The sequence below is a fragment of the Chamaea fasciata genome, unplaced genomic scaffold (assembly GCF_029207755.1).
Source record: "Chamaea fasciata isolate MVZ Bird 193981 ecotype frontalis unplaced genomic scaffold, bChaFas1.0.hap1 SCAF_4, whole genome shotgun sequence".
NCBI classification, from domain to species: Eukaryota; Metazoa; Chordata; class Aves; order Passeriformes; family Sylviidae; genus Chamaea; species Chamaea fasciata.
This window is the reverse complement of record NW_027094089.1, coordinates 5,097,980-5,121,784: the sequence shown is the minus strand read 5'-3', so window position 1 is coordinate 5,121,784 and position 23,805 is coordinate 5,097,980. Positions and strand designations below refer to the sequence as shown.

The window sequence follows — 23,805 nt, the reverse complement described above, 5'->3', positions numbered from 1 at the left end:
TCAAAGTGCGAGCTGCTCCCATTCCATCTGCAGACATCTACAGAAATCTTTAAACTGTGTATCTTCTGAAGGGTGGAATGTTAGTTTTGCAGTGTCATTTATCGTGGAGCTAGTAAGTCCCCCTTTGTTCCTGTGGGAGCATTATTGTCTCTTGTTCGTTCATCTTGATGTGTGCATCAGAAGATAAATTCATGTGATACTTGAATCATGAAATTGATGCTAGTCTTTTAAAATATAATGTGGACAGTTTAACAGTTTTTAAGGAGCAAGAACAACGATGTCTAATACTATTTGCCCATAAGTTCACAGTTAAATACGTAATAGATTCTGCAAGCTACTGTTGGCAAGGTACTGTAGTCAGACATCCCCAACTGTTTGATCATTTTAGAGCTTCCCTCTAAGAACTTCTCATTAAGTAGTCCTGTTCCTCTAAGGCTGTAACTTACCAACTGCACCTGCTAACATCAGAAAATGCAGTCTTTAATTTTTGAAAACACTTTCTATTGGCCTGAGAAGCTTTGGGTTTTTTTTCCAGTAAGCTTCTTCACCATGATCTTCCAGGGAAGTGAAAGCAACATCACCTGAGAGATGTTTCAATGCAGCTTGAACCAGTTGTCCAGCAGATTTTTAAAAGTTAATGTAATTTTTTTGTTTAAGCATCATTTATGTTAATTATAGCCTTGAAAACGTAAATGAATAAGTTAGATACACTGAAATTAAGTTCACTAGGTATTTAGGGAAGTTAAATAGTTGTATTCCAAGCCTCAATTTTATTCTCAAACTTCTCCATTAGATATCTGATGAAATCTCCATCTTTGGCGATACTCAGAGCTCAAATGGACTAGGCCATGAGCAAAGTGAGCTGAGGTGACCCTCACTTAAGCAGTAGGTGGAAGCATATGATTTCTGAATCATATTGTGCTTCTATGGAATTATGAAGTAACTTTTGTTAAATTAGATATTACGAGCTCCCTAATATAAAGATGTAATAAAAGAGATGCAGGTCAATAAACAAAAAGTGTATATTTAATCTGTGAAGCATCTGGTAAAGAGAATCTATAAGGAATGATTATTTTCTGTAGCTGAGAAAGAAATTTACTGAAGCACACTGGAATTAAAGTAATGCAAAGTAACCCAAATGCTGACTAAAGTGAAATTAAGAACAAAGTGGTTTTGAAGAACAGCTAGCAATCAGAATTTCTGCTTACAGGCTATGAAGAGTTTATGTTTTATCAAGAATATATATTAGCTATTTATTCACTAGAGAAAATGGAAATGGAATGTTTGTTAACAGCAGAGGTGTCAAGTGGTCCTCTTGGGCGGTTATGGGCTTAAAAAACCCAAGCTGCACTCATGATTTTATTCCTTCTTATTGTGGAAATACTGTTATAAGCATTAAAGCAATCTAATAATTGATGTTGTAAGTCAAGTTTATGTACAAATGGCATCTCTCCAGTCAATGTAGGGCATAAATCATTGTACACAAAATGGTTTATCTGTTTCAAGCTGAAATAGATAGAGCACATATTGCTTAAATATGAAACATAACATTGGCTGAACAATGAGTTGAACAGTGTCAATTGTTCAAGGTATTGTTGAAAGTGTTAGTCTTATAGTCCAAGTAGTAGGTACGAACAGCAAAAAATTAATGAGGCAGTTGATTAAAGACCCTTCTATCAGCTCTTAAGCTGATTGAGTTCTTAATCACTTTTCAAAGGAAAAACTAAAGAAAAAAATACTTCTTGCTTATTTTACTGTGCACTTAATCAGGCTAGACAATCAAACAATCCCTGCTCTTTTATTATAATAATGACTTTAGAGATGGAAGGCATTTAAAGTAGTACAGAGGAAAAAAGTAGTACAGGGGAAACAAAAAGTTTGAATTTGTTAGCTTTTAAAGCAGCTCTGAACAAATTATTTTTTATAAAGGAAGTACTAAGAAGTTTGAAAGGATTGTTCCCCTGTATGTTTACTAAACAGCAGTTGTCAAAAAAGCTAGCATAAATGTCCAGTTTTACTTGAACAGCCCATACTTGAGACTGTAGTCATAAGCATAATTATAACACATCAGAAGTTAGAAAATAAGAATGTGCTAGTTCCTAAGCATGGGCAATTACAATAAGTATTAGAATTTTGAATGGAAGGACTGTAAAATGCTTTTCTGTTTCCAGGTAGCTTATCTTGCTTCTTCAGGATGGAGACACATATGTTTTCTGTACTGTTGATCTATAGTGGTTTTTGCTTTCCATCAGTCTATCTTGTATCAGAACTTTGAAGTTGCAGAGTTATAAAACATCAGTAGCACATGTTTTAGGTTAATTTAAATAACATGGATGTTATTGGATGAAGTGTATTTTCCATTCTAATGATTGTATCATTATATTTAAGTAAGATATCTGAGGCATATCACCAATCAATATGTACTGGCTATTTGGTACACCAGAAAAAAAAAAAAAGGAAAGTGTTCTTTTCTAAAAATTTCTCAGGCCTTAAAGCATTAACAAAGATTCTGACTAGATGTACTGATCCTGAACTGCTAGGCAAATTCCTTATGGTACAGTTACTCAATGAAACATAACAGAGTGACTGTATCTTGAGTTTCTTTAGCCTTTAAGAAGTCTCAGACAAAATAGTTGGAAACTTAAAGAATTGAATGGATACGGAGAGGAAGTTCACTGTATGATATTTATTTCTTAAGGAGGAATATGTAACATTTTGTAGTATTGTGTTTCTAGTGATCATATTTTTTAACTCTGCCATTAAGAAAACAGCCTCAAGTTCTGCAGTTTTCCAGTGTGCTTTTACATTAATCAGTATGCTGTGTAGTTTTGTTTAAATATACCACATACTATAAAACTGAAGTTACTAAAATATTTCGTCTTCTCTACTGTATTTGTTGTTTGGCTTGTTTGTGGGGGTTTTTTTCAGACAGTACCATCCTCTTGTCTGAAATTGTATCTTTTCTGTGTTTGGCCCTATTTCTAGGACAGCTGTAGCTGATGACAGGATGTGTAACAGTTCTCTCTAAGGATTTGTGAAATGCAGTCATTTGTCCTTTGCAAGCATTTAGATTGAGTGTGATGCTTTGTAGATCACAAATAAACACTGAGATGAGTAAAAGTTACATTTTCAGAAGTACAAGACCCTGCCTACCACATTTGTACTGGAGAAAATGGGTCAGCTTTACTAATGTAAGAAGTTAGCTTTCAAATTAATAGGGTGGGAGTCATACAGGTATTCTTACACTTTTTAATGATTTCACAGAAAATTTGGAACTGATATATGTATATTAGTCTATGTTGAAGCACTTGGTTGATTCTCTGTATTTTCTCTTTTCTAGCACAAAGGATGATCATTTCAATGTTAGCATTCAACCCCCTGTTGGAGAACTGCTCTTGCCTGTCACTATGTCAGAGAAAGATTTTAAGAAGGAGCAAGGTGAGAAATACTTCAGCAGTTCCAGTAAATGTACTTGGATGGGAAGAGGGCTGCATGCCTTTCAATTTGTAGGTGATTGAGTTAGCCACTGTTAATATTCACTCTGACAATAGTAAGTAGTTTAAAAATACCTTATGAAGGATGTGCTGTGATATGATGCAGTCTTTAATGGGTCAAAGCCCACCCTTTACTCTAAAACAGTCTTTCAGCTGAAGGAGTTTTGGCTTCCCATCATGAAGTGTGGATGCCTTTCCTACTAGCAGCAAAACAGAAACTTGGGATGCCAGCTCAAGGAAATAAAGCATTTATTCATTGATATTGCATCAGGTTTTACTATTCTTTTTTCCAACGCTAATTTTCAATACTATTAATGTACCTCTTCCTCAGCTACCTTTAAGATTTTTTTAATCTTTTCACTTTCTAACACTTCATATATAAAAAAATACTCTTGATGGAATACTGTTTTAGAACGGTGACATTTTTTTTTACACTTCTGCATTCTACTAATACTGTGTTTTCAAAGAACGTAAGTCTCTGATACTAGTCCAGACACAAACCCCACAAGAGCTTTTAGTGACTAGAATATTTTATTCAAAATAATTAGAGAAAATTGTGCTTAGGTGTGACCATAAGTCAAATAGAATAGTCAATACTGCTGTCTTTAATTTGGATATGATTCTTGGATATTCTGAAATATAAGTGGTTACATTTTGGATGCTCTCAAATGTAGTAGTGTTTACTCATCTGTCTCAATGTATCGGGATTTACATGTGTATGTCTCTTCAGATTGAGATGAGATTATGCCCATGGGATCTTGTCTCATTGCTGTGTAAGGCTCACAAACTCAGTATATCCATCAAGCAGTCAAGAACACCAATGAGTAACATTATGTATTATTAGTTATTGCTTTTGAGCATTTCTTGCTTTTGTGTTTTTGAATTATTAAGAAAGTAGTTTAAATACTGTCTAGATCATTTGCAGTTAAGCTTATGGCTGCAATGGAAAGTTAGGATTGTGCTTTGTTTTCATAACCAATTGATACTTACTTGCTGTTCTTACCCTTTGCTGGCTAAAGTCTGCCTCTCTGCTTTATACCTGCTCAGCGAACCAAGGTGAGTGATTGAACGAGGCTGTGCTGCATTTATTTTAAACTGTTCCCTTCTAAAAATTGCAGCTGAAGGTTGTAGTGAAAAGGAGGCAGGTTACTGTGCTTCTTCCCTCCCTGTTTTTGTGTTTGCTTGCTTTGTGATATTCTGATAGAGTTTTTGTATGCTTTACTGTGACTGAGGGCTTTTTTTCCTCCTGACTGGCCATACAGAACCATGAGCACATAGAGGAAGTGTACTTGGAGAATAGCTGTGGTCCTCTGTGGAGTTGTTGCCAAAATTCCTTTTTCTTCTGCCATTTTACTTCTATGGTTGTTGATTATTTGTCTGAATAAATCTGGCAGCTGTTTGCTATGTTTAATAGAGCAGAAAGGCTACTCTGAATAAAGCTATTTGAAAATTTGTTTATATGAAGTATTTGTAAATCCATGAAGGTCTCTTGGCATTTCTGTATTGCTTGCTCTGTCTTCCTGAATTCATTCTTTGATGCAGGACTTTGCAGGCTGGCAAATTTACTACAGGTTGAAAAACCTTTCCTATTGCATCTTTTTTCTTATGGATATCAGCTGTATCAGAATATTCTTGGTAACAGAGGTCTCAATTCTACATTTTGCATTTGTATTTATTACAAGGATCTAGGAACGGGTAGCATATGGGAAGAATTACTTTCTGTTCTTGCTAACTGAAAAATCTAAATTACAATAATAAATGCAGGGCAATTTGGAAGTTGGTATATATTATTCTATTTTGTGTTTAACTTCAATTTGCCTGTATTCTCCAAATGAATCTGATTTATATAACTTGTTTTTCACTTGTCATGTTTTTTTTGGGTTTTTTGGGGGTTTTTTTGTGGGGGTTTTTTTTTGGGTTTTTTTTGTTGTTTTTTTTTTTTTTTTTTTTTGGTTGGTTTTGAACATGTTTCAAGTCCTGCATCTGGAGATACCTGGTTTTATTTGTGACCAAAACAGATAGGTTAAAAATAGTGAAGGAATGAGGAGAATATTAAAAATGCAAGGTAACACTGGGAGAGAATAAAAATATGTATGGGTTTTAAGGATTTTTACATCTAAATTGCAGGTGTAACCTAATAAGAATGCTAAAGAGAAAATAGCTGGTATACTGCTGTGTAGAAGACAATTCATTGCTACACATCTTTACGCAATTACACTCTGCTGTTTTGCATTGTCTGTTACATTTGTATATGTCCATTTTCTTCCTGATGGCATAAAGAGAGGAGCAGACAGGTTATTGAATATTCATGGCTGTGAAGGTTATCTGTGGTAGTGGCAGAACCTCAAAAGCTGTTTTTGTCCACACGCTGTGCATGATATGCTGAGCTTTGCTGCACCATCTCCCCTTCCCTTCCTTCCTGAGCTCGGGAATCCTCTGGTGAAGTACTTCCCTGGAGAAGCAGCTGAGTTAGTGGTTGTTGTGATTGGCAATTTGGAATGAGTGGATCAAAATGATATAGTCAAACACTCTTTACCTTTTTGCTCAAATATTTTCTCTGATCCTTCAGACCTCAGAATTGTATTCCCTGTTTTGCATCACATCTCCATGAAAAGTCGAGTTGCCATAGCAGGAATTCTGCTTTAGTGGAACATTTACTATTGGGAACTCTGTATCCAGATTTCAAGTTCTCTGGTGTTTTTAAAAATCAGTAACAAAACTCTCCTTCCTTCAGTTCAGAACAGGACTAGTCTGCTAGCTAGCATATCTTGTTACCCATCTCTGTAATTTTTCCAATTTAATTTTCTTTTATTATTTAAAATATGTATGGTTATTTCATCTTATTAGGTGGCTAACCCAGACTAATTGCTGCTTTGTGCTCAGGCTAGAGTTTTCTTAGATTCTTGTGTTTCAAGCAATATTAAATGTGTCATGTGGTTGTTATAGCTGGATATTAATCAGAATTTTTATGATGGTGTTTTTAAAATAGGTAATTAAAACTACTTTAGGATATTTTTCTCTCAAGAGAAATAATTTTGTCAACTTTTTTTTAGAAGTGTATACCTGGATCACATTTTAAAAAAGCAAACCAACAGCAAAACCCAATCTTGGTTAAGTAAACAGATAGTTTACCTAATTTTATTAAAATTATATATATAAAATTTGTTTTTCTAACAAGCAAGATGCTAATTCTTTAAATGGTTGGACATTTACTATTTTCTGGCCATTGACTACCCCAAGCAATCATATTTGATGCTCCTTAATTAGAGTACCCTTTTTTATTTCCAGGTTCTTTTCCACCTCAGCAATCGAGACAATACATTTGCTTACCACGCTGCTCTCCTAAGTGTTCTTTTGCATGTAAATTAATCTTGATTCAGTTTACACTGTCATGCTGAGTGGTACAAATTGCCTATAACAATAAAACAGCATGAGTTAAAAATAAAGGGGGGTGAAAAAGCAGATTGAATGTGTGCCTTACTTGATAGGATGTTACTTTGCTTTATGCCAATACATTAGTCGACGATAATGAATCTTCTGTTCTGAAAAGCATGGTTTAGTTGATTTTTTTAATTTTACTTCAATGGAGCAGTACCTTGTCTTTTATAGAACAAGTTAGACAAACCATTAATGACAAGAGTGTTAAGGTTAAATATGAAGCAATGCATTCACTTCTCTGAGTGCTATCCATCTTTCCATTTACAGGAGCTTGACAAAAGTACTGGCTTTGTACAACATTTCCTTTAATTACATGCTGCGGGAAACAGGCTTTTAACATAAACATAGTTGCATTCATTTATTCAGCATTTGCTCTTCAATAGAGCTTAATGGAGAAGGTTTAAATCCTAAATAAGTACACACATCTCTCAGCAGTGTTATGTCAGTCCCCGTGCTCTGCTTAAAAGCAGTTTTAGTCCGTGTGTGTAGTTTGTAAAGCTTTTGCCTAATAGTTAAACAATTTTAAACAGAATGTTCTACTCCCAAGATAAATCTGATTGTTATGAATGTTGTATGCTGATTTTTGTTCTCTTCAAAAATATACTATTATTTACTTATCAGCTGTTCCATTTTTACTTTCATATTTCTTTTTCTGTGACAGCAGCACATTCTGGGACATTAAATTCTGGATATATTATTTTAATTTGTCTTATTAAGCATCTTGGTTCTACTATTTCCTCTGGGTTAGAACTGTGTGTGCAGCCCTAAAACATTGGCCTTTTGAGACTTTTCTGTTGTTTTCATTGTTAGTGTTGCTTCAGATGCTTCATATTTCTGCCTGAAGTACCATGCCCCTTTGTTTGTCTGCATTTTCAGCTTCTGAACATACTGTAAAAAGGCACACACAGTGTTGAGCGTAGTTACTGTTGTGTTTTAATCAACATGAGCATCCAACAAATCATTCTTCTAAACAATGGATATTGATAGGAAAATGTGAGTTTTGTTAAAATGGCCTTGAATGGCATATCCTTCTTTACTTTTTCTTTGTCATATGTTTGGATATAATCTTTACATTTCTGATCCATTTCGTAGTGATATTCAAATAATTCTACTCTAATAGTTTATGTGGATATTTTAGAGAGCTGGACATTAACTGAATTTACCAGTTTCTACTGTGCTGACTTTCTCTTAAGTAACTAAATTGAACCAATTACTACTATCTGAATTTAAAGATCATTTTTAGCAATTGCATATGGAATTATAATTAAATATATGATGGAAGGATTATAAGGGATCTTTGTATATATTCTTACTTAAGCTGGACCTTTCCAAATCAGTCTTACTTAATATTTAATTTCTGCATTTGCATTCTTCTTTTAAATTAAGCTTTTTATGAGAAAAGAACTACCTTGGTTTCACAGTTGCATTTGTATCACACATATCATTGTTCATCTATTACTAATTTGTTTTTGATAATAAGTCATTGCAAGTAAGTCATTAAACTAAGGTAATTATGTGAGTTCTTATAAAATTGTTTTCTCAATAAATTATTTAACTTTTAATGCTTTTTTTTGTTTGTTTAGATGTCTACTATTTTGGTTTAATACTTAATAAGCAAGCAAATCTTAGTGTATTCATAATGAAATATTTAATGTTTCAGGAATGCTGACAGGAATGAATGAGATGTCTGCTACAATAGCTGTTGCTCCTCAGAACTCTACAAGTCTTGTAATTATTGAGAGAGTAGTGAAAGCAGCAAATCTGGGTGTAGTCCCTTCTGGTCAAGATAACATACACAGGTAAGATTATATGTTATTCAAAGTATGATCATCTTTTAATATGGATTTGTTAGTTCAAAATTCATCAGCATTTGATAACATTAGAGAAAATTTTTCTATCCAGACCTTTAAGGGAGAAGGTACCAAATTATACTGTAGTATATAATACTAAGCCTAAGTATTATATACTACAGCTCATTATTTGAGTGTTTACAGAAGTGTCTAGACTTTACACAGTAAAGGAGAAAATTGTCCATCCCTTGTTTTGTTTCAAAGGGAAGAGGTAGCCTTTTAGAGCACAGTACTTCCAAGCAAGTTTTTGAGGATTTTTTTTTGTTTCTGTTTCCCACAGTAAATAGCTTGCTCCAGTTTTATCATCTGTGAGGAGCAACTTGTTTTCCTACATTATTTTTTGATGTTCATATATATATATATATATATATATATATATATATATATATTTATATATATATATATATATATTTATATATGCAAGCAAAAACAATTATTAGCCAGGAAAGTCATTGGCCCTGTCAAATTTCTAGTTTTTACTTGTAGATTAATCCTTTTCATCCAAATGCTCTGATACAGAATGTCAGTGGAATTTATGCAGTTGTTGGTTAATTGATGTCATTGACTCAAAATACTTAGTCCTGTGAATCTGCATGGCTTCTCACTTGTGGCAGGAACAAGCAGGTTAACCTGGTCTTGAAATAAGAAAATCAATACGTATCTCTTACCACCTACTACAGTTGTTCACTAAATTCTGAATTATCCCTAGTCCCCTTAATTTTACTATTCAATAAGAGCAAAGTATTTTCTTTTAAAGGCAAGAACAGTGCTTTTCTTTGAATTTTTGCTGACTGAGATAGCTGTATGAAGGGGTGAGAATGCTGAAGCCTACACAAGATTAATAACCCAGTATTGTTGGATGTAGTCTCTTTTGCATTGCTGGACATTTGTATTGCATTGCATTAACATTAACCCAGCTGGATTTTCCTATGTATTTGATACGGTTAATGATAAAATTCTGTTTCACCATAAAAACATGGCACAGCTAGTGCAATTGCACTGAAATGATTGTCACTGTTGACACCTGATCCTCCATGAAAGAGTTTTCATTTGTTGCATCCCAGAGGGATCTGTATAGCTGTGTTCTCAACGTCAATTCAAAGACTAGGTGAGAGTGTCAATCAGGAGAGACTGAAGTGTCTGCAGCCTACAGGTGCTCTCCATCTTTACTCTATCTACCACATGAGACTTATCACATAGGCATGGATTGTTTTGTTGACTGAGTCTCAAAAAGGCTCCCTAAAATAATAGCCTTGCTCCTAGCTCAGCCACAGGTTTCCCGGCTGTAGATAAGTTTCTAATTTGATGTTGTTTTCTTTTGCTCTTTTGGTTCCTTTTAAAGGATGTTTTCTACAACAGAATCTATAACCAAGAGTAAATAAATTGAAGATGCGCTTACTGTTGGGTACACTCCTTCAGACTCAATGCTTAAAGGCATGTCCTGGTCAAGCTGAGGTATTCAGAGTGCTTCAGAGCATCCTGAAATATTCTTTGATTCTTTACATTCAAAATACAGTGTCTTCAGTCTATCACAATAGACCATAGAATAACCCATCAAGCAAAACAAATAGTTTATAACAATTTAAGTGGCCTGTGAGAAATGCACAGCAGTTGATAAGCATTTAGAAAACAGTCCTTTTTTTGCTTCACCATAAGTAAATGCAGTTCACAGGTATTATGTAGTAATAATTCCACCTAGATTTTACTGAGGAGGAACATTACTTAATTGATACTGTGATGAACCTGTTCATCTTTTAAACAGTAAATGCTTTATCATGAAAGTAAATCCTAGATTCACCTGAATGAATATTTGAGATAGATATCAGATAATTAATTCTTTCAAAATGCTGCAAAAATTACTGAAATTTCTATATATAGATATAGATATATGTAGATAAATATAGATATATATATATAGATACGTATCTAAAGTAAACATATGTTCGGATTAAACAAACTCTGTCATGAGAGGAGACAAAAATTAAATCTCTTCTGGCAGAAGTCTCATGGATACAAGAATTGTGACTTACTTATGTGATACACAATTCTAGGATAATAAAATAAACCGTCCCCCTTTATCTTGTCTAAACAGTTACAGATTCAATAAAAATACATTAAAAGTGAATTTTCTAATTTTTTATAGAATTGTCATTTGTCTTGTTTTATTGCAAGTGATATTGGAGAAAAAAAATACATCCAGAAACGTCTAGCTTTTGCTGTTCTGTGAGGATTACTTCAGCTGACTTCTTGGAAGCGCCTAGTACATACCTTTTTACACAGAAAAAGAAGTACTGTTTTTTAACTGGTGTTCGGCACTGTGCAGCATAAATTATATTGACCTATTAGTTGGTCAGCCCCAACTTTAATATTAGTGCTTAACGATGGCTAATGCCAAAAAATTTGTATTGCCTGGTAATGCAATATATTCATTCAAAATGAAATTGTACAATTTAATACAAGTGCAAGAGTATCTAATGGACATGAACAGGTGTGTTTCATGGTCTCTTTCAGTCTAAACATATTCACATTCATGCTGAAGATGTTGTCATGCTGATGGAATCCAATTACTGGTCCTTAAATTAATAACCCTATTAGGATTTTATTTTTGCACAAAGTAAAAACACTTAGAGCAAATATGATGGAGATTTGAAAGTAAATATTTGAGATAAATATCAACAGAGTAGCATACAGTCTCCAAAGAGAAATGAAACAAGTGAAAACAAACATCAAATACATTAGCTATATATCTGAGCATATCACAATGTAGCAACACTTTCTTGTATCCATTTCTTTTCTCTACCATGTGGCTACTAGATTTGTGTGCTTAGTTACAATGTAATAATTTAACTGTTTAATGACTGTGGAACAGTATGCCAGGTGACATTGTTGATTCTGCTTTAAACTGTCTTTTCTGTCCTGTTTTTATTTGAAGTGATAGCTGGAAAAATTTTTAACTCAGTAGCCAAGATATAGATATAGAAGTAGATATAGATATAGACATAGATATCAGAGCACAAAGTTGCAGGTTAATATTTATATAAATGAAAAATAAATTTGCTGTACTATTTTACTTCCTTTAGAATAGTTACCTAATCTTCAACAGAGTTTATTCAAGGGTTTAGATTACAGGGCCTTGTTAGACAACCTGCAATGCATTTGCATGTTCTTAATCAGATTTACTATTTTGTATATTGATCTTTCTTGCTTTTGCTAATAAGTGGAAATATTATTTCAATTTTAAAAGGGTTCTACTAGAAACAAGAATGTGAAATGCATTTCAAAAGAGAAATTTCCTTCAATGGGAAATTTGTTTTCTTAAATATGAAAACTTCAGAAAAAAAGAGTCCTTTTTTTTTCTTTCTTAAAATATTTTTTTCACTAGACTGTTTAGAGTAATTGTTGTAATATCCGTAGCTTTTTAGTGTTCTGAAAACCTTTACGTGATGTTGATAAAGTGATTTCAAAGGGTGAGCTAAGGCACCAAGCTTTTGGTTTTTGGTTCAGACCACAACTGGGGACGCCGTTTGAATATCTGAAGGCAAAGACACTGAAAGAAAAGTATTTGTTACTGCAGGGATTTAAATCAATCTGAATAACTACCTTTAGGGAACAAGGCCTTTTCAGTTGAAGTATGTCTGCTGTTTGTGGTTGGTGGGGAAAGCCTATTAGGAATTTTTCTGTCTTGGAAATAAGAGGGTACATAATGGAGGACATTTATTCTCTCAAAGTTGATTCTTCTGTGGAACATCACTTGATCTCCTGGTCTCTACTTGGGCAGCTTCATTCACTGCTTTAGATACTACAACAACAAGAAATCCAGCCTGTTCTATTTCAAAATATGATGAGATGAAGACATTATTCAATTCAGGATTTTCAGTCATATTCTATTTAACTGACACAAGCCTTATTTACCCAGAAATGCCCTTCATGCTAGTGTTACTGTCAACATGTGTTGCTTACTCTTCTCAGATGAATATTCTAAAAGTTCCTCAGGTCTCTTCGTCCTTTGTTGATTTTCATCTCCAGCAAGTATAGGTAGTCATCCTCTGCTTCACTTTGAATATAGCAAAAGAGAACAGATGGTGATAGAATGAAAAGGCTAGTTGCAGACTTGAAACTTAAAAAGACTTGAATGCTCTTATAATCCTATAGAAAGTGTCAAAATATTGTCTACCATTACATAAGGCCCTATGCATGATGGGGAGGTGTTTCAGGCTAAATTGTTTTAGGAAAAAAAGTAATGGAAATACACATAGAAGGCATTTTTTTCACACTAGCAACAAAAGTATGGTGCAAAGCTTTTAAAGTGTTGGCAGCAGCATATGGCAGAAGAATCTGTTGAGAGCTAAGATCACAAACTGGATTTACTTCTTCACTCTCATTTTGTTTTATACTGGTGTGGTTCCATTGATGTCAGAGTATAATGTGCAATGAGATGGAGAATCAGGCTGTCTTCAACTTCCTACCTCTCTATCTTCTACTTCCCAAAGCATTTCTTAAATGGGATGCATTGTACTACAGAATATTATTTCCTTCAATGACTGTGGCTCTAAAAATGGTGCAAGATAGATCATCTTTTCCATTCTTTTCATTCTTGAAGACTACCTGTGCATTGCCCAATCAGTCAGCAAGATAAAACTCTGAAGCCAGCAGGGTGGATAATGAAGAATGAAGTTTAGTCAACCTCAACTTACTTAATAGTCCATTGCACAAGTCTGTTGCTGCTGTTGTATTCTGGAAGGAATCCTCAATTGCAAACAGGAAGTAGTAGAATTAGGAAATGAGCATAGTGTTGTGTACATATCTGTATTCTACAGTTCATCAGGATGGCTGTAACCATTGACATGCAGTCAGCATTGACACACGACAAGCATTAATTTCAGCCCTCAAATTTCACATGGTCAGTTCTATTATTTCAACAACCCAGTATGGGACAATCTGAGGTTTTGGGGAAAATCAAATCTCTTTCAACAACGATGCTCTGAAGTGCTTCGAAGTAGCCATTTCACATTTTAAAATAGGGATTTTAATGTCTTTCTCCATTTCAGTCACAAAAGTGGCAGTACTAGCAGCCATCTCTTCTTTCTAGACATGACCAGGACTTGCAGAGGGAGGATTCTCTTCTCTTAGCGTGGTGTCATAGTAGACACCTTAATTAGCAGCAAGCAAGCTAAGTTTTAGACAAAGAAGCATGAAGCAGCACTTCTGCACATTGCTGGGGCAAGTCTAAGTAGCTCAAGCACAGCAGTGCCTGCAGTGAATGTGCGGCTTCTGAGACCTACATTTTTGAGGACACTTCACTGAACCATGTAGATATAGTAGTTTCTTCAGAGCTAGTTGTATGTAGTATGCCATTACTTAGTGTACCCTTAACTATCTGACTTCTTGAATAAGAAGTTATTGAACAAGGTGTAAAATACTGTCCACCTGTCTTGTGGAGGCTTGTGCTATCCTTTAGCAAAATCAGAAACATACTGTGTAAATCATTTATTACGACAGTAAACACACTGGAGTGGGTAAGAATTCATACTCCGAATAATATGAAAACAAGACAAAATGTAGAAACTTGCATAAAATGTTTAAAATCCAGAAAACAGACAAATCCAAGGACCTGTGTTTTACTAGCCTTTATTTCTCACCCCATGCATCAGCCTGACAGTCTGGTTGTATTCACCCCTTTTTATCATTTTGCAACCTGTCATGTCCTATTTATAGTGTATTGGCAGACTGATTCTCAAAGGAAAGAGGGGTTTGTTTACAGACAATTTCGATTATCAAAGAATGTCGTGCTTAGTAATCTGTTATCCTCCCCACATCTTTTTAACCCAGCAACACTTAATGTGGGGGGAAAAGGTAGGCAATTAGATTCCATTTGTATTGAACCAAACTCCATCTAAAGGGGTCCATCTTGAAATTTTTTCTGTGTATTTCATCTTCCAGTTTGCACTAAATTTGGAAGAATTATCAAGAAGAAAGTTAGTGATCAGACCCCATCAGATTAACTTCACTAACAACTGCATCTGCTTCCAGCATGTCTGCTGGAAATTAAAATAACCATCTATTGAAGATAAAACACCATGTATAAATTTCTGAGAAATAGAAATTCTTTATAGTTATTCACTTGGAAGTATGTGTTGCCAGTAGCTGATGAACAGGTCTATAAATCCACAAAGACTTTTTTTAAAGGCCTTCCCTGTTCTGTGTGCAAGCACACCTGCTCTGAGGTTTTTTACTAAGCAATTAGCCTGTTGGAGTGCTCCAAGGAAGTGAAATCAACCTCTGCTCCTGCTAAGTGGCTGCTTTGAAGCAGTTACCTGAGACTGTTTTGCTTCTGTAGTTCCTCAGCTGTGGGGCTCAGTCTTCCTTTTCTGCTCGTCCAGAAAGCTTCAGTGGGTAACTGCATAAATAAACTTGTAACAGGCATGCAGCTTTGATTTTGCTTCCTAATCTCTCAAGTAGGAATTAATTAGAGAGCTAAATAATCTAGGCAAAACAGCTTCTCTGGTAGTCTTTACCTGTAGAAGACAGAATTTTAAATGGAATAGTATATCCATGTCCACAGTTATTTCACCCTTTATTTTAGCCAGAAGTTCTCTCAACCTTTTCTTTTTTTATGATGGAAGTAATTCCAACTTTCTGTGTTGGGGGTTTTGGTCTGGTTTTGTTTTCTAAAAATAAATACATAAATAAATAAATAAAGACTAGCTAGGCTAACCATTTACACTTCTTAAAACAGGCAGGACTAGAAGTCTTTCTGGTTAGTAACTATTCTTAGGTTAATATTTTTATTAATAGAGGAAAAGAAAACTGAATTTTGTAAGTATGAAAGTATTCATTCTGTAGTTCCTCGTATTATTCTTCCTATTATAATTATTCCTTAATCAAGCCTAATCAAACCCTTAATCAAATCCTAGTGTTCCAAAACCTTGAAATATTCTCTCTGCTAACAAAAGGGCCCTGTGTATACTAATAGTATTTTCATGTGTTATCATCATATGAAGATTTTGATTAACTGGTGCAAAATACTTGATCAAGAGAGTGCCTTCACACAGATTCATTTTAATGCCCTTAACACTGTAGATATATTATTGTATTAAGCAGCTTATGTGCAAATTGCAGAATTTTAAAATAACTTTAGGAAATTAAATTTGGTCTTAACATTAAAAGTATATGAGCGAGTCATTTTAGATATGCAGTTAATCAAAATAGATTGTTCTAGCCTGGCTTATTTGCTGTCCACTAGAGGACAGCACTGCTTTTGTATCTGAATGAAATAAAGTGATAAATATGTGCAGCATTTTCTTTGAAAAACAAACAGGAGCCCTTTGAGCTAGTTATTTAAACAGAAAATGCTTAACACTTAAAGGACTAACTGAGCAGAAGACTGTCTTTGATTGTAAATATCCCTAAGTATTCAATATTTAATATTTTAATATCTCTCTATAAGGTAATCTGCTTTCTTGAAATTAAACTATTTTCCTGCAAATTAAAATTTATAGCCTGTTTTAAAAATAGACTGAGTATAATTCTCAAGCATGTATCATATTAAATGCCTAAATTTCCTCTATTAAATAGGAAAAGAAAAAAGTAAAGTATCTGAGGAAACAAAATAGATCAATTGCTACAATTAGAATTTTCTACATGGGAGGACCAAATATTTTGATTCAAGCTTTTAGCTCATTGAAATTTTGGGGAGGAGATATAAATACCTACATACAAAAACGCTGATATTTTTAAACTAATGATAAATTTGGAAGGTGATAAAAAGTTCATGCAGCGTCTTTTTGAACATGTGGAGTAGTGCTATGTATTGGACAGTAGGTTCAGATGACTCACTTGCATTTCTGCATTTTTGTTAGAGATACAGTGCAGCTGCTCACTGGAAACTGAGGGGAGACTCAAAATCTATTTTGCCAATGCAAATAAACATGGTAAAAATGTGAACATTTGATTGTAATTTATTTAACAATTTTATTATTTTATATCTCCTGAAAAAATAGATTATGTTGGAAAATAATTACATTGTTTTAATGAATTAGGTATTTTGAACAGTTTGTTCAAAGATAGTGTTAAAATTGCATTAAATATGCTGGAAGAAAAAAGTGACATTATCAAAATATGATTTTAAAAGTAAATAGTAATCAAATTTTATTAGTAGTAACCAATGTTAAAATTACCAGATTAAGTTCCCTCTTTTTGCAGGTATATTTGTGCTTACAGTTTTAGTATTAAGCTTTCTCTATCCCCAGGTCAGAACTAATACCCAAATATTTCCTTTTTTGTGTTCTAAGGCTTACTCAGAGAATGAATGCAAGTAAATTAGTAATTTAGACAGTTGAGCTGAGTTGTTATTTACAAAGTGAAATCTGTACATAGCAGAGCAATAGGAAGATTCAGAGTACTGAAACTATAAATGTAAGTATCTTTGCTGACTATAAGTGTATGTATCTTTGTTGACCAGTTGACATGCTGAAAAGGTCCTTTGTAGTTATTCGTGCTTATATTTACAAATTGGAGACTAATTCGCGGAGGTACTTTTTTCCCCTTTGAATGTATTCATTGCATAACTTGATTACACATTTGTCAGCTTTGGACTAATTATTTTTCTACAGCTAGGGCAGGGCTTTGCATCTTCTGATTGTCTTCCTTACTAATAGGATTCTGTCTGCTTCAGCAGGCAGTAATTGAAGGCTTTATGTACAAGATTTAAAGAAAGGGTGGAGAAAAAAAAATAGTTTTAGCCTCCACGGGCCATTGTCACGCTTTGTGGTAAGCTGTAGAAGAGAAAGAGAAGAAAATTTAGGTTGAATAGAAAAGTCAGAGAGGAAAAAAAGCATTGGACAGGAAAGAGTATGTTTTAATGCTGTTGAATTATGTGTAACGAACCCTACTCTGATGTAAATATCCCAACAGTGAGTGTTCAGGTGTAAATTTACTTTCTCAAATGTTGAATTTTAAAGAGCAGGTTTTAAGTGAGTTAGTCTGCTGCTGTATATTCACTGCCATGAAATTTTCATAACCTTTCCCCATAAAAACGCATCTCCTTATAGCAGCTATATTTTGTCTGCAGAAAAGGAGAAAGCTACTGCCAGTCTGAATTCAGACTAGTCATCACTGCAAAGTCAGTGTTTGGCAAATGCTGTCACACTGTAGTGTCTGATACTCTGTGTTTTCTCTTTGTATCAACTATATATCAGATTTTTCTGTATGGTTATCATGAACAAATTTAATTTTATGGGAAGTGACCAAGACTGTGTAATTTATTTTTAACTGCTGAAAGACTGAGTTGCTTTCTAAAAATATATAGTATTTTATTGATGTTGAATTTGATTCTTAGTGTATATTCCCTTACCCACTGATTGGTACTATATTTATATAAAGATGATTAATTAACTCCTTCTCTTTTTTTTGCGTGTCACATATGCTCAGAATATTTAGCATTCTTTCTAAAAAAAAAAAAAAGAAGAATTGTAAATATTCAGAATATGTAAATATTTATCACATCATTTTGTTCTAATCTGTCTTGATTTTTTGTAAATGGGAAAAAATATTAACAGCTGCAAATGTTCCTGAATATTTTAATAATGTAAAATCAGGTTTAGAATCTATATTATCACAGAATTAAATACTGCATCATAGCAGAAACAGCCATCTTGAAGCTATTAGTAAATACTTGGTTCTGTTTTCCGGATTTATTTTCATTTGCTTTGTTTATTTGGGGTTTGTTTTTGTTGTTTGTTTTGGGGTTTTTTATATTTACAGATGCATCCTTTGTTGCAACAGAAGCATGCTTATGACACATGTCTTATGTTAAGAGTTGTCCACAGGACAAATTCATTCTTTTGGACCTACAATCAATGTACAACCTAGATTTAAATGTGTCACAGTGCAGTTTTCAAGGTTTATTAAAGGCCTTGTTGGTTTCTTGTTGGTTTCTTGTTGGTTTCTTGTTGGTTTCTTTTGTTTTTTGGTTTAGTTTGGTTTGGGGATTTTTGTTTGTTTTTAATTCAAATTCTAACCTAGAAAATGAAAAATTATTACTGACCTCATGGAGAAAATAAGTTTCTCACTAAGAGTGAACACATGTTATTGGTGATTAATTTTTTGCCACTGAGATTTTTTTTAATGGCTTTCTGGGCTTTTCTAGGTGTTTATTTGAGCACAACACACCTTTTAGAAAATCCTCAGGGGGTTATGGTAAGAGTTAGCATATAAATGCAGTAGCATGGATTTAGGTGAAAAAACAACTATTAACTAAATCCTTCAATGGCTGTATTTAAAATATTTAAATAACTGACAAGTCAGTTTTACTGCTAGTGCCAACTGCTTCATCCTGTTGTAACTATATTCAGTTTTACAGATTATACAAGTGTATTTATAACTCTCCTCAGGGACTAGATTATATTCCCTATTCTAAGGAACAGATTTTGGGTTCCAAAGTTCAAAAGCAGCTGTGAACCTACTGAGTGGTTCTTTTCTGTACATTATTTTTAATGGTGAAGTAAGTCTTCCTGTTGCAGTCCAATTCATCCTTCACCAGGCAATTCCAGATCCCGTATCGGTGCCCACTGATAGAAGCTGATTAGCTGCTGCTAGTTATTCATATTAACACTTTGTGTAAAATTATCTCAGTATCAGGCCCTTTGCATCTTGCAAACCACATGCAAACTCACATTTTATTGATTTTCTGTTTTTTTTGTTCAGGGCTATGGAAAAGTGCTATTGATCCCCTAAGTGATTTTGCAAATTTGCATGTAAAAATATCAGCACAGAACTAATCTCTCATGCTTTGGACCACCTTGGCTTTCCCAGAACGATGACTTTGTATCACTTTCAGCTTTTGATAAAAGGGTAAAATCAAGCCTCGGGGCTATGAAGCACAGCAGGAGTGCCAACTAGCAACCTATTTATGTGCATACTCAGAGATAATCTGCCTCTATGTTGTCCCAAGACACAACTGTTAAGTAAATAAAGTGACTAATAAGACTATTGTTTCTATAATTATCCCCCTGTCGAAGTCAACAAGAGAAATAGTCATCTTCTACATTGCAGCATAAATAGATGGAATCAATGATATAACTAGCTAAGTAGGTAATTTTTGTACTAGTAATATTGTTTTATAACCTCCTATTAAAAAGAGAGGTCTTTGAATGTATCTGTAATCCAGACAAAAGAAATGGATTGACCTGTGATGGGTGACATTAGAAAAGTGTCCCATGTTTCCTTAATTAGTATAATGTGTTATGAGATTTTGATATGCTTAGTTTAAAAAGAAAGAAAAAAAGGGACAGAAATTACTTCTCGTTTAAAGAGAACCTGCTTCCTGCTTAAGTGGCTAATATTTTAATTAAGTCTGGAGTGAAGTTTTTTGAGTATCTCCTGATAAACTCCCTCCTTTATGTTGATGGTAATTAAACAGATCCCCAAGGGCTCGGGTAGGCGCTTTGCAAGGGCCATGCTGATTGTCAGACAGGAGACACTGACCAGTTGGTTTGCTCTTGAATAGCCCACAGCGTGCTGTCAGCGCAGTAGTTTGATTTTTCTGTATTGTGAGCTGTTGTCAGGGCTAACTGGGTCCCATTGTGACTGAAGATGTTGCGCAAATTGAGGCAGATGGCTCTGATTCAGACACGTGTCATTCAGAAAGAGGAGAGGAGATTGGCCCTGCAAAGTGGGGTCAGACAGGGTCACAGACCTGCTCTACACTTGTTAGTGTTTTCAAAAGCCCATGTGCAGCAACTTTGTTGTTGAGGAGTAACCAAGAAGGGGCGGGGTGGAGGAGCAGGGAGAAGCATGTTGTGCTCCTTGTTGGAAGATGGAAAGATGGATGCTGTTGCCATCCTCTTGCTTCCTGTCTCTTGGGCCTGGCTCTGCCCACGGAATGAATTAACAGGATTGACAGAAGTTCATTGTGCCTAAAATGGCTTTTCAGTCAATTGTGGTGCTTAAAAGGCTAGTTTTGCTTTTAATTCCGTGTAATTAGTGGGTTCTTCATGTCTTGGAATTTAGTAATGGTGCATTAGTCCTAACTTTTGTCTGTCTGATTGGTTGGTAGTTTTTTAATTCCTTTGTAGGATTTTTCATAATTATAAAATGTTCAAAAATATTGGCCAGATTTTTATGGTTCTGGAGATAAATTCACAGATAAAATAACTCTGTCTTGCTATTACTGTCATTTCAAACTGATTGTTTTATTTTTTATCATTTTGACTGGTTTTAGTTTGAATTAATTTCCGGGATTGCAGAAAGTAAAAGAGTTTGGCTTTTTGTATGTGTTCTATGACATTTAACGTAGTTGTATTGTCTTTGGGGCACCAAATAATGAAAATCCTTGGAAAATTCTATACATCTGTTGTCAGGTTGTCAGTGCATATGAATATTGTAGGTGAAAAAACTGAAAAAACAATATTTACATTAAAAGTTATTTAAATAAGATTTAGTTTGTAGTTTAGTTTGTACTAAATACAAAATTTTGCATTATACTTCTTTGCCCTTCTAAAATGCAAAAATATTTACATAAATTACGTTTGAAGAATTTACGGGAGGTTTTATGGTTTCTCCCCTGAAATGCATTAATTAATTTAGAAGTATTTTATTAGATTTGAGCTCATTTAACTCTTGCAGAGTTAAAGAAACATTAGCAGGTCTTAAGATCCTCAGCGATTTTTCTCTTTTTTTATTTTTCCTCCAGGTTTGCAGCTAAGACTGTGCACAGTGGGTCACTGATGCTAGTCACAGTGGAGCTGAAGGAGAGCTCTACAGCACAGCTCATCATAAACACTGAGAAAACTGTGATTGGTTCTGTTCTGCTGCGGGAGCTGAAGCCTGTCCTGTCCCAGGGGTAACCTGCTTACATCTGGACTTCAGAATCTGGCACACAACAAAAGTGCCTGGCATCCACTACTGCTGCCTTTCATTTATAATAATAGCCCTTCCATCTGGCAGTGGGGAAAGAATACACTCTTGACATTCTTGTCTTCTGCTTTAGAATGCTAGTGCATATCTATCATGTATGCAAGTCCTTTCCTTTTTTTCTGCTTGCTAACCAAAGAACATATATTTTACTGTCAGTTATCTGTGCTTTTAAATGTATTTTAAATGTATTTCCCATTTGTTCTACTCTAGTTCTTCCCCCTCTCTTCCCTTCCCCCACTACCTTCCTTCCCCATCAGTTTCCTCTCCTCCCCATAGCGGACAAATATTAGGTAATAAAGTTCAAGGGAAATCACACTGCTTGAAAGCTGGGTTCAAATGGCAGCTGGGTTTCAGCAATATACACAACAAGTATGTGGTTCAGAGAGAATTTTGGTGTAAGTGTGAAAACACAGTAAGTACAGCAAAATGGTGTTTGTTTTCTAGAAATGCTTGTGAACCTGAACTCGTCTGTTGAGAACATTGTTCCTACCTACTGTCATTTTCTCAAATATTTTAAGATGCTAATAAAGTAGTGCCTATGAACACAGGCTCCCTCTTTTTTGTTTTGGTAGGAAATTGTTAACAGACATGCTGGTATTGTATAAATCTGGTTAAGTAAATACAAACGAGGTGGACACTATATATGTATCAGCAAACTGTTCTTGCAAAAGGAGCCAGTGTTTGTGCTTCTGTGATAATTGTCTGCTATATGGTTACATTTTCTGCCTGTTTGCAAATTGTTCTACTCATAAAATACTGATTGAATTGTTCAAGTAAGTATTAAATGGAATAGTGATTATTAGACTGACGGTAAATACTGTCATCTAGCTTAATGAATAGTTTGGCTTTATTTCAGATTTCTTTTTTAAACTAGATTAAAACATTTCCCAACTTTATATAAGCAGGGGCTTGAGGCAAAGAGAAATTCATAACCTAAGCTGGAGAAGACCAATAGCCTTGCACCAGTTAGTGTACCCAGTTTTCTTGGTACAGGTCTGTGATTTTGTCAGGTCAGTGATTTTGACCTTCCCTTCACATTCTGGTTACATGGCAGGGCAGAAGATGCTGAGCATTTTCATTTCTTATAAATTCTCACTTCCAAAATTTTTTTCCTAGTAACTCATGGCTCTGCCACAGAGAAGATACTTGAATAAATGTAACCTTCCTCTGTCACCAGGACTTTTGCATGGTCCTTAGATGCCCAACTAAGCTGTTGTAGTTTAGAATGATACAAAATGCTGCTTTTTTTCAAAAATGTTCCATTACTTCACACTAAATTCTTCTAAAATTTTCTATTGAAATTTAATAGAACTAAAAAGAGTCTCCAGTGTAAAGCAGAGCTTACTGGCAAATGCTAAAGAGAGGTTAGGTTTTTAAGGCATTTATCTTGCACTTCTGTGAGAAATGTGGTTCTAGAGTTTGCTCTAGCACCCAGAAAGAAACAAAAATTTTACACTCTCAAGAGAAATGTACATGTTCTTAATCAACATTCACATTCTTTTTCTGAAGTCCTAATCCTGCAATAAGTATTGAATTTGTGTTCAACTGCGATGTAAAAGCTGTTCAAACAGATGAAAAATTAATTGTTGTACAAACTACCGTTGTCTCAGGAAAACTGCGGATTGGTCTGTAGATAATCTTTAATATTAAGACCCAGTGAGAACATGTTGAGGGAAAGGTGCAGAAAGATGAATCCTGAGAAAAGACTGAACTGTAAAAGCTTTGGCCGTGATTATAAAGGAGAAAACAAACAAGATTTTCTTCTCATACCAGAGTATAAATCAAAGAAAAGCACATTAACACTGTGTAAGTCACATACACTGCTGAGTACTTTCTGCCTCCTTAGAGTTCTCAATGCATTTTAGCAGTGAAGCCCAGAAACATGTATAATAAGGATAACTGGGGAGCTTCTGGTAGTAATTTATATTTTTCAGCACACAAGAGGTTCATTAACTCTTGGTACGTGTCTTTGACTGATGATAGAGTGATTTGGGTTAAAGGGCCACTCTGAAGATCATCTAGTTCCAACCCACTTGCCTTGGAACAGGACACATTTCACTAGACCAGGTGGTTCAGAGCCCTATTGAATATGGCTTTGAACACCTGCA

At 34.6% G+C, this 23,805-nt stretch overlaps 1 protein-coding gene across 4 annotated transcripts in view; it reads left to right on the top strand.

Annotated features, from left to right (window-relative positions):
• Positions 1-22,240, top strand: part of AP3B1 (adaptor related protein complex 3 subunit beta 1) — a 155,669-nt gene extending 133,429 nt beyond the window's left edge. For all 4 annotated transcript variants that reach the window (XM_066180771.1, XM_066180772.1, XM_066180770.1 and 1 more), the window contains 3 exons: positions 3,341-3,438; positions 8,593-8,731; positions 21,474-22,240. In XM_066180771.1, coding sequence (XP_066036868.1) covers positions 3,341-3,438; positions 8,593-8,731; positions 21,474-21,627 — 391 coding nt within the window. In that variant the 3' untranslated portion in view covers positions 21,628-22,240. The remainder of the gene's footprint in view (positions 1-3,340; positions 3,439-8,592; positions 8,732-21,473) is intronic.
• The last annotated feature ends 1,565 nt before the right edge of the window (positions 22,241-23,805 follow it).